The following is a 12,149-nucleotide window of genomic DNA, read 5'->3' on the forward strand; positions in this document are numbered from 1 at the left end:
AAACATATTTAAGTAAGTAATGTTATAACATTATGTTTTTTTCTCGGTCATTTTCAATTTCAAATTCAAAAAAATTAAATTCAAAGAAGTAGTTTGAGCGTAAGGTTACAAACAAACACTATCAAATTTATAATTTTGATGTACTTAAGTAATATTATGATTGGTAGGGTTACTTATTAAAATTTTTAATCATTATGGTAATTGATGTTTTCCATTGGAATTAAGTAATTCGCATTAATTCGCAGAATAATTATTTTTTGTAGAACGATTTATAATTCATTTTTACATTTCGTGAATATCGGTAGGCGGTAGGATGTATCGGGGTGCAGGAGCGCAGGCTAGCCGGGTGACGTCACGCGCGCAAACATTATAAGTGCGCGCGCGCCGCCCGTCGCTCTCAGATTTGCGCGCCCGCCGCGCACCGCGTTACTCCCGTAGTGTACATATGAAACGAGTGTTCTGTGCAAAATGCCGAAAAACATACTCGCCGAGATGGGGTCCCAGGTGGGCCTGACCCCCGCCCGACAGAATAAAAAGGTAGGTCCATTTTTGTCAATCCTAGAAAATTCGAATTTCAAAAGTGAAATTCTCCCCCACACGTGCTTTTACGCTGAGCTAGTATTTCCTTGCGAAGTGTATATTTTTTGTTTATATAATGTAAGCAATGATATTTTGAGCTGGGCGATTCGAAAACACGCGCGCGAGCGTTTGCCCCGTCTCATGGTCAGACATAAATAAACCATACGAATAACGGTGCCCAAATGCAATGTCAATATCGAGATCGTTTTATAATATCGCTGTCCAAATGTCCAACGACCCAAACTTCTGCGCTTTCCCGAAATAAACTCTGAAATCTGATTTAACATAATCCATAAATATAATTCACGCATTGGACAGTTTGATCGTACGGAAAGTGGGTATATTTTAACAAAAAAATTGGTTCTAATTTTAAGCTTTCCCAAATGTGTCGAAACATTTGACAAACATTTAATATGTTGCTTAAGTTACGAAAGAAAGAAGAAGTTGAAAAAAAATCATCATTAATTCTTAACTAAAATTATTAATCTGTTTCGTAAGAGTTTGGAATTTTTCAGAATGTCCTACGTAATGAATGTATCCTACTGAATTCTTGCACTAGTTAGGAATACGCGTCATTCTCGTTATTTGCTCAATCCGTTCGGAGCGTAATCTTTTCTGGACCACATCCAACATTTTTATGTAAATAATACTTTCAAGATCAGCGAAAAAATTTGGTCCGAACTGTCCAAATTGTTGTCGCTATGTTTAAATAGATGATAAACAAAAGTAAAAATAAATGTTTGTTCCTAAAAAATTGTAACGCTCGACAAGATTGTTTAAGAAAACGTTAGAAAATTTTCTTCAAACTTTCAGCATCTTACCATAAATCATAATATTATTACACTCTTAAATCTCAGCCACTCAACCTGAAGACCTAAGATATATCGTCATAAATCTTAGGAATTAATATAAATCTACAGTAGATGACAATAGTAGACTAAGCATCTTTAAATCACACAAAGCACCTTTAAAAAATCATTTTAAATTTTAAATGAAAATTAACCCTATACTTACTTAGTTATTGTTTATCAGTTATCACATACGAGCACATGAGATAAACAAAGTAATTAGGATAGGAATCTTATTCCATAAAAGGTTTTTTCAGGTAGGTAAGTTCTGTGTCTGAAAAAATCGGCCAAGTGCAAGTTAGACTCGCGCACGAAGGGTTCCGTACCACCATGGAGCAAAAATAGACTGAAAATTGTGTTTTTCGTATGGGAGACCCCCTTAATTATTTAATTTATTTAAATTTTAGTATCAATGATTAAAGTACAAATACAACTGAGTAATTCATGAATTACTCAGTTGTATTTGTTATTGATAAGTATAGAACAAAAAATAGAAAAAAAAATCACGTTTGTTGTACGAGCCCCCGTTAAATATTGAATTTATTTTGTTTTTAGTGTTTGTTGTTATAACGGCAACATATATAGGTACTTACACAATCTGTGAAAATTTTAGAAGTCTAGCTATAGCGCTTCTATGTGTGTCTTCAGGCTGTAACTCAACAGCCTGAAGACACACAGACAGACGGACGGACATCGATGATCCCAAAAAAAATAAGTATTTGATTAACCAGATGGAATATAGGATTCCACGGTGTTATAAAATTTTGTATCGTATAGAAAAATCTATAAAAAATTAAAAAAGTCTAAAAATAATAAGTACCTACTTATTCAAATAATAGATGGTGTCAGGAGTATTTAAAGCGATAACTTAAAATCATTAAAAACTAACAAAAATAGTTATAAAAATAGTTTTTTTCTACAGGCTCTGGTCTCAAACATTTTTTGCTTTAATGATATTTTTAATCCATTGCACCATCGATTTGACATTGGCGAAGAATGTTCAAGTACGAGAGAAAAAAAAAACATTAGTAGGGCGCAGGTCGGGGTCAAATGGTTGTAATTATAATTATTATTAGATGGTGAATGAATGATAATGAATATTAATGAAATTAATAAGAAAATTTGCAAAAGCAGATAAAAATTTCATAAGAAAAGTTCAATTTCATCAACTTAAAATTTATTTTACAGAATATATCACTAGTTTTTCTACAGCTGTGCTGCTGGCAAAATTAAGTAAATATAGGTCTACCAGGATCAGGATTCAGGATGGCAAATTTTCAAAAAATATCCTCGATCATTGGATAAATTTTTATATTTAAGTACATGTGTCACGACTCACGAGTCAACACAGAATCAGCCGCTAAAGGAAAAAAAGGATCAAAATGTTTTATTCCAATTACCCCAGTATTGCTAGAGTCAATTTCTTTTCTCACTTTTTCCCATCAGATTCTGTTAGACCTATAATACGTCTCATACTGGAAAATGAAATTTGTGGAATAATAATTAATGTAGTAAGTATATTTACGATAATCCTGAAAACCTACAATTATACAGTGTGTAACAAAAATAAGTGATAATACTTTAGGGTGTGTACGTGTTCTTTGTAGAGAGTTCACTGTGAAAGTAGTAGCGCTGAGAGAGGATTTTTTTTTCACTTTTGTATAGGCAAGGGCCCGAGCGTCACGAGTTTCCCCATACAAAAGTGAAAAAAAAATTTTGGTCTTTCAGCGCTGCTACTTTCACAGTGAACTCTCTACAAGGAACGCGTACACACCCTAAAATATTATCACTTATTTTTGTTACACCCTGTATAATACCAACATTCTAATTTCCAATGAACACCGACAGACAGTCTGACCAGCGGGCGGCGTCGGGTTTCTTTAACTGCATTCCTATCCTTACATCTAAGCTCTTAGATTTTAGAGATCATCATTCAAATTCCCTACTTTATTTCGTCATCCGAAACTATTACGAGCTAGGGCGTTACTCCAAAGAACCAGCCAGTGGAGACACTGGTCCTACTAAAGATTTATAATATTATATCTGTCTTATATCAGAGCTGCAGGTGCGTTGCCGGCCTTTTTAGATGGAATAGGGTAATAAGGGAGCTGGGAGGGTAGGGATGGAATAGGGGAGGGTAGGGAAAGGAATAGGGTAGGGGATTGGGCCTCCAGTAAACTCGCTCACTCGGTGAAACACAGCGCAAGCGCTGTTTCACGCCGGTCTTCTGTGCGAACGTGGTATTTCGGTCGATGACGGTCGAGCCGGCCCATTCGTGCCGAAGCATGGCTCTCCCACGTATTGTTGTTAAAACTGTTGGAATTAAAGTACATTTTTTAATAGATTCAGGGGAGAAATGTCAAAGACAAGTTTAATATCTACCCACATTTCGCCACAGGCGCCGGAACAAATGTCGCGGCCTTGTCGTCCGAACACCTGTGTTGCTTCCAGTTGCTTCATACCCACGGAAGTTTGTGGAATATTGTCTATACTCGGTATGCGTCTTCTTGGTATTTTGTTTGATTGTAAAAAGGGAAGAAAACTATTATTATTAGGCTGAATTTTCATTCAGAGCTATATGGGCTTGGATAGTAGCTAAGCTCTTGTCAACGGAACTGTAATCGACTTGCAATAGCGAAAACTTAAAAAAAAATTGTTTTATTTTGAATAAATTTGAATCAAATACTTTCGGAAAGTCCTACATTTGTGTTGCCTACCACCGGTTCTGGAACTAAATATAAACCTGGCGAGAAGAACCGGCGTAAAAACTAAAAACCTCGCACGGGGCCATCACTTTTTACTAAAAAAGTGGAAAATTGTTCTTTTTTGGAAAATCAAATTTACAATGTAACTTTTTTAATTGGTTTTATAGTCAGCAGCTTCTGTTTCAGTCAACCGTCTGACCTCTGTTAAGTGAGTTAAGTGAGTTTTACTAAGTTAAGCCCATATTATGTGTACTTGTCACAATTATTAATCATAGTTAGTTGGTTAATTTTGTTGTACTCATTAAGTATTGTGATGACGTCAAGGCCACAAAGGATGTTACCGCTACTTAGTACTTACGTTACTAATTAGTATCTACTAGTAGTAGGTAGTCTTGGTAGTTTTTTTTTCTTCTTTAGTCTTTGTTTTTTAGTATTGGTAGTTAGTAGTTACATATAGTGATTAATTAGTTATTGAAAACCTATCTGCCTATGGCTTCGATCTGTTTACTAATTGTTGTCACCGCGTCCCTGTCTCAAGTGTTTACCTGTTGAGTGCTTGTTTTGAGCATTGTATGTTGTCTGTCATCTGGACGCGATAAAGCCACTCCAAGCTATGTAAACAACATTCACTTTTGCACTACCTAGTGTGAAGGCTGTTCACGTTGGCCCACGATGGATGAACATGATTAGAGCGCATTGTTAAGGTCAATCATGGGCAAGTAAATAATAATAATATGTTCTCCACACTGTAACACCTACCGTTACAGGGTTAATAAAATTCGGTGTCCAGATAACAATTAAATGTATTAAAAAAAAAAAACAAATTAAACATGCCCGGTAGGTGAGACACAAAATTTATAAGGTCGTGGTAAAGTGCCTACTCGTCACTTATGGACCGTAGGGCTACTCTCCTGGAATATTCGTGTGAAGCCCGGACGCTGGAGGTACTGCTTCCTCACAGCCGCAGCGTTGAATTGAAGTTGACCAGGAAGGAGCGTGCGACCGCCGACGAAGTCAAACAAATGCGGAGCGGTGATCCCTGGAAAGTACACTTTCCCCGCAAGCGTCTGGCGGCCTATCCACGGTGCCCGAGAAGAGCGCTCTCTACCTACAGCGGTAGCGGTATTGCCGTGGTAGACCGTCAGGAAATCATAAGTTCTTACATAAAAAAAACTTAATTACATAAATTCCTATAAGTAATCTAATTCCATCTATTAGAAAAATGTTATATTTTTCCAATTCAAAACAAGTTATTAAAATTAAATCTTAATTAATACAAGTTAAATACAATTTAGAAATGTATATACAAGAGGTTTGTTATAAAATAGTACTAACTAAATGTGTGCTAACAAAACTTACCCTAAGACGGGGATTTCTCCAATTAAATTATCTCAACTAGATTAAATATGAACTATTAGACAGTTAATGTAGCAAAATATGCGTACATTAATAAATAAAATTATTTATTTAGGCATTAGAAACAGGCCTCGAGTCGTTTTTCTTTTCATCTCCGCAAATCAAAGCAGAAAACCTCAGAACCACGGACGTAAAAAAAATATACGTCCGTGCTCAGAACCAATCTTTCAAATAAAAATAAATGAATTATTACAATTCTTAATTTCAAATTATTGTTTCTTTTCAGAACAGAATTTGGCCAAGGCTAATCGAATATTAGTTGTTCTTTACAACTAAACATATACCTTTTATAAATAAAATATAATGAATTATTAAAAATATAATTTAGTAAAATAAGTAAAATATAATAACAATCAAGTGTAGGTAACGTTCCGTTACAACACGTGGACGTAATCAACTGTATATTTTGTACATTACAATAACATTAGGCTGCGTTTCCACCAGAGGTGTGTTGCGTCGAGGAATGTGTTTATAAGATCCTTAATAGCATCGCCGTGTAACGTATGTGTAACGTTAACCTAAAAATTGTAAATTTGTAAGGAATAAAGGTTTTTTTATTTTTTATTTTATTAATAGCATCGCCGCCCGCGCTGAGCTTGAGCGATGTCATGGTAAGCTCACGTCAATGAAGCGATTCTATTGGTTCTCAAAAACATATTCCACGCAACACATCTCTGGTGGAAACGCAGCCTTAGAGGCCGCATAACATCGAAACTTTCAGCTTAAACCTAAATGCATTGCATTTAAATTCTTTCCGGAATTAGGTAGTGCTGTTAAGTAATCGACGAATTTAGCTACCGAATTTTTAATACGATTTATAGCCAGCGGAATGCCGCGTTTTATTCTAGAAATTATCTGGCGAATTCAAAGTTTATGATCATGAATTGCGCAAGCCGCTAATTTGTTGAAGCAATACGCTATATCAACGATACGTAATTATATGTTAAAGCCGATGTTAATGCAATAAAGCGATTTGCAATTAAAGTAAACCTGACTCGAGGCGGCTGAGAAAATTTTGATGTTTTTTGCAAGCCACCTCATTTTCGCATTTCGTCTACAGCCCCGGCAAAAACCAGTAAACAAAACGAGTTTGTTTGCCGTATGCGGCTGCAATTTACTCGCCGAAATGCCAACCATAGGCTCGACTTGACGAATCCATTCTTATTGTTTTTGTTGTTTATTATTAAACCGGTACTCCTATTCCACTTAAAGCTGCTTCGTTACACTCTGTCTAGTTAGTTTTCCATGTTATAAAACGGTATTCATATTATAAAATTCTTAAAACAGTCAAACGTGTTCTGATTGGTCAAAACTCCAAAAGTTAGTACCAACTAGTTACCAAGTTTTTTTTTTATGAAATAAGGAGGCAAACGAGCAAACGGGTCACCTGATGGAAAGCAACTTCCGTCGCCCATGGACACTCGCAGGTGCGTTGCCGGCCTTTTAAGAGGGAATAGGGTAATAGGGGAGGGTAGGGATGGGAAGGGAATAGAGGAGGGTAGGGAAGGGAATAGGGTAGGGGATTGGGGATAGTTTTTTTTTATTATTTTGTATCTTTTTAGCAAATAGGATAGAAACAACGGGAATATAAAGTTATATCGCAAAATACCGTACACATATTTGAAAATTCAACATTTCTATATTTGAAAGTGAAAAGTTATTTATTGCGGATTGAAACAACTCGCCTGCCAAGAACAGTAACAAATGTGATAGTCCATTGATGCAAAATGATATGACGCACGTGCTCATAAAGTCATGAGGATTTTTCCATCATCAGATCAAATGTTTGCCAATGCAGCTGCTGAAAATTACATTTAAAGAGCATTTAAAAGTAGCAGAGGAAATTCTTCGAAGCTAAATTGCAAATTATTAACATCATCACGCTATCTCCCTTCTCATCGCCATCTTTGTTGCACTGAACTGAATAAAAAAATAAATAAAAAAGGTATTTTAATCGTGCTAAAATGTACAAAAATCTCTTTAGGCATTGCGCAGTTCAGAGATTAAGCTATCTCTGGGTAATATATTAGTATTTTATGTGGTGTACCGTATGAGCAATACGCGAGGAGTACCGTTAGGTCGCAAAACATGGAGCAACTTGTGATGTAGCCTGTAGGTATCATACATATCGCATTGTCAATTAGAGGTTTTTTTTCGGGTTTACGGGAATACTACAGGTTTCATCAAACTCTATTCAGTAGTTTTTGAGAATTTTGGGGAAAAAGGGAATTTTAAATCTCAATTATTGCGTACCTACAATTTTGAATTTACGTCGCATACTGTTCTTCCGTAAGAAAACTAATTGCATAAAACGCCTTGATTTTCTCTCATTTTGCCCCTATACAAAAAAGAACCTTACATTTTCAAGGGCTCAAAGGGTTCAGAGATGTCAAGGTAGTAACAATTAACAAAAAACCGGCCAAGTGCGAGTTGGACTCGCCCATGAAGGGTTCCGCAGCAGCAATAAAATTATTTTTATGAAATTAAAAGGTTTTCGATTTATTTTTATACTAGCTGTGGCCCGCGACTTCGTCCGCGTTAGTATAGTAGATCACGTGCCAAGTATTATTTATTGTACAAAAATATTCAATGTACAGCATTGACTTTCCTACGATTTTAATATATATAGATGTTCCGCACGGCTTCGCTTGCGTAATTTAGGAATTTCACGCGACCGTACATTTTTCCGCAAAAAATAGCCTATGTTAACGTGGTCTATTCTTCATGTTTGCCAAATAACTTAAAAATTGCTCCAGTAGTTCTTAAGAATATTAAGATAAGCAATTTCATATAATTTCCCCCGTTTTTTCCACATTTTCCTCTATTTCTTCACTCCTATTAGTTGTAGAATAATAAAATATATCTTATAGCCTTCGTCGATAAATAGGCTATCTAACACTGAAAGAATTTTTCAAATCAGACCAGTAGTTCCTGAGATTAGCGCGTTCAAATAAACCCTTTCATATAATTTCCCCCGTTTTTTTCCACATTTTCCACTATTTCTTCGCTCCTATTAGTCTTAGCATAATAAAATATAGCCTATAGCCTTTCTCGATCAATGGGCTATCAAACACTGAAAGAATTTTTCAAATCAGACCAGTAGTTCCTGAGATTAGCGCGTTCAAATAAACCCTTTCATATAATTTCCCCCGTTTTTTTTCCATATTTTCCACTATTTCTTCGCTCCTATTAGTCTTAGCGTGATAAAATATAGCCTATAGCCTTTCTCGATCAATGGGCTATCTAAAACTGAAAGAATTTTTCAAATCAGACCAGTAGTTCCTGAGATTAGCGCGTTCAAATAAACCCTTTCATATAATTTCCCCCGTTTTTTCCACATTTTCCACTAATTTTTCGCTCCTATTAGTCTTAACGTGATAAAATATAGCTTATAGCCTTTCTCGATAAATGGGCTATTTAACACTGAAAGAATTTTTCAAATCGGATAGTTCCTGAGATTAGCGCGTTCAAACAAAGAAACAAACAAACTAACTAACAAACTCTGCAGAATTATAATATTAAGTATAGATTTCAGTTGATTTAATGAAAGTTAAATTAAGGTTTACTTTTTATGATCAAACCAATTTTCGTTGTTAGTTTTTATAGTAGTGTATATCATATATTCTTTTTTGAATTATCATGCCCCTACTTTAGAAGTTAGAGGGGGGGACACACATTTTACCACTTTGGAAGAATCTCTCTCGCAAACTATCCAGGTTAGAAGAAAATGATATTAGAAACCTAAATATGATTTTTGAAGACCTATCCATAGATACCCCACACGCAACGGTTAGATGAAAAAAAATTTTTTTTGGTCCAGCGTAGCTAGCACGGGGTTTCCCAGTCGATTCTTCGGAAGAAAGTAATGGCAGTTTCTTTCCCATGTCTACATATCTTATTCCCGAGCATGGCACCACCCATCGACTTGAGTTTCAGTGGACAAAGACAAGAAACTCTTTCCATAGCAACCATCAAAGCAACGGCAATTTTTTTTTGACATTTAGTGTCTTGGTTCTTTTTTTTAATTATGGCACCTCGGCTATAAAACCATGGCCAGTGTCGAGTAAATGGCGGCAAATTCAAAAAATCGACGTGCAGCAACCCTGTCTATAGCCGGAATTATAGTTTTGATCTACGAAATACGAAAAATAAAAACTAAGTAACTTTATTATTCGTAGTTTGTAGATCAAAACTATAATTCCTGCTATAGACAGGGTTGCTATACATCGATTTTTTTTAATTTGCTGCCATTTACTCGACACTAGCCATGGTTTTATAGCCAAGTGCCATCAGGCGCGGTCCGAAGGGGGGGGGGTCACAGGGGACATGACCACCCCCAAAATCTAGGGTAAAATTGAAAAATCTCAAAATCTTGCTAAATAATAAAAGGAAATATCTAGCTATCCCCTAGTCACCACTTCGTCCGACCTTAGACAGCTGCTGTGAACCCAGAAACGTCTGAGGGCGCAGATAAAAAACCCCCCCAAAATTTCAGGCTGCGACCGCGCCTGAGTGCCATAATAAAAATAAAAAAAGAATCAAGAAACTAAATGTCATAAGCGGTTCGTCATGCTTGACTTATAGATTTTCAAAAGCGGAAGATATCGGAAGATATACTTTTTCTTCAGTGTTTTTCCGGTAAAACTGTCAAAATTTAGTTTCTTTCGTTTGTCTACGTGCTTGTGCTAGCTATGCAGTTGTACCTATGGGGACCCCTAAAATTTTTCTTATATTTTCCATTTTTGTTGCGGTTCACAGACTACATCCACTTACCAAGTTTCAATAGTATAGCTCTTATAGTTTCGGAGAAAAGTGGCTGTGACATACGGACGGACAGACAGACAGACATACAGACAGACAGACAGACAGACACGACGAATCTATAAGGGTTCCGTTTTTTGCCATTTGGCTATGGAACCCTAAAAAGGTAAAGGTCTACCCTTGGATGGCGAAATTAAATAGTTTTTGCTCGCTGTAGTGTTGTAAGTCTTTTAATTATTATCGACTCGCTTATATTATGTTAGTAATCAAAGTAGTAAAGTGTAAGCAACCGATCCTGACGATCTTTCCAATAAAATATAACGTTAACAATATTTACCTAGCGAAAAATGTAGTCCCAGCAAAAACGTTTTTACTTACAGTAATATAAGGCAGGGGTTCCTAATCTTTTTCAGCCTGCGGCGCACTTACAAGTCAATGTTTTGTCATGGCGTCCTTCTCTACCTAGAGCTAGCTATTACAAAAAGATACATAAACACCTTTAATGATTATAGTTAATATTTTGACAATCATCTGCCTGCTTTATATTATTCATAATATTACGATAATTTTATTTTATAATATTTGTGGTTATGGAATATAGAAAATGATGGAGGATCGACTCACGACGTCGCGGCGCCCCTTTTGCCTTTCCACGGCGCACCAGGGCGCCACGGCGCACAGTTTGGGAACCCCTGGTATAAGGTATAACGTAACCTATATGACAGAAAAACCATATAAAAAAGTTTCACGAAAAAAACTCCTGAGTGTGGCTATTAATTAATTATATTTCTCACAAGTTTTACCTACATAGTTTCCTTTCTCTTTTCATCTTAATCTTTAAAACTACGCAACGGATTTTGATGATTCATTTAGTGTTAGATAGCGCATTTATCGAGGAAGGCTATAAGCTATATTTTATCACGCTAAGACTAATAGGAGTGAAGAAATAGAGGAAAATGTGGAAAAAAACGGGGAAAATTATTTGAAAGGGCTAACTTGAACGCGCTAATCTCAGGAACTACTGGTCCGCTTTGAAAAAATATTTCAGTGTTAAATAGCCCATTTCTTTCTCGCGAACTACTGGAGTAATTTTTATGTTATTTGGCACAGATAAGAAGTGGACCACGTGAAGGATCGAAGGAAGGATCGGATCGGCTATCGATTTTAATCATTTTTTCAGTGGCTATATATTTTATAACCGTGCGACACCGGGGCGGATCGCTAGTATATACATAATTTTATAGAAAAATGGTGTAGCTACAGACGCATAAATTGAAGACAAAATGAAAAATATTTCATTTCATTTCATTACAAACATCCATGCCCAAACCAACATTTTCCCATATTGAGTTAAAAAAGCAAAAACAAAAAATATTTTAATATCTTTAGCTACTTGCTTAATTAAAATTAATAGGTATCTCAGTTAAAAATATTATTCTTAATTAAATATTATTCGTGTATTAACATTCAAGGTTTTATAATAAGTTGCAACCTACATAGCAGTTGACTGAATAACTAGGCACTTAACTATTATGGTCCGACTTAACTATGGTTACAAATCTAGAATATTGCCTTGTTTTATAATTAGAAATTACAATTAGAGAATTCTTGCAAAATTAGAAAGTTGTTAAATTTTTTCTATGGAAAAACAATGGTATCCCGTTTAAGTCTTTTTCACTGCGCGAAAGTCTACTAGTAAAAAAATATTATAAGTATATTGTTCCTCAGTTTCTTAGAAAGATGATCCTTATAGCTTTGGGACAGAAGTCCTATCAGGAAAAAATAACTTTGAACTGACTGTATATCCATACTTAATCTATATATTTAAAAAATAATTTTC

The 12,149-nt window shown here is 35.6% G+C and overlaps 1 protein-coding gene across 1 annotated transcript in view; it reads left to right on the forward strand.

Annotated features, from left to right (window-relative positions):
- The first annotated feature begins 382 nt into the window (after positions 1-382).
- Positions 383-12,149, forward strand: part of LOC121739432 (proton-coupled amino acid transporter-like protein CG1139) — a 70,372-nt gene continuing 58,605 nt past the window's right edge. Inside the window, exon 1 of the mRNA XM_042131912.1 lies at positions 383-537. Coding sequence (XP_041987846.1) covers positions 469-537 — 69 coding nt within the window. The 5' untranslated portion in view covers positions 383-468. The remainder of the gene's footprint in view (positions 538-12,149) is intronic.

Source organism: Aricia agestis, chromosome Z (assembly GCF_905147365.1).
Source record: "Aricia agestis chromosome Z, ilAriAges1.1, whole genome shotgun sequence".
Classification (NCBI taxonomy): Eukaryota; Metazoa; Arthropoda; class Insecta; order Lepidoptera; family Lycaenidae; genus Aricia; species Aricia agestis.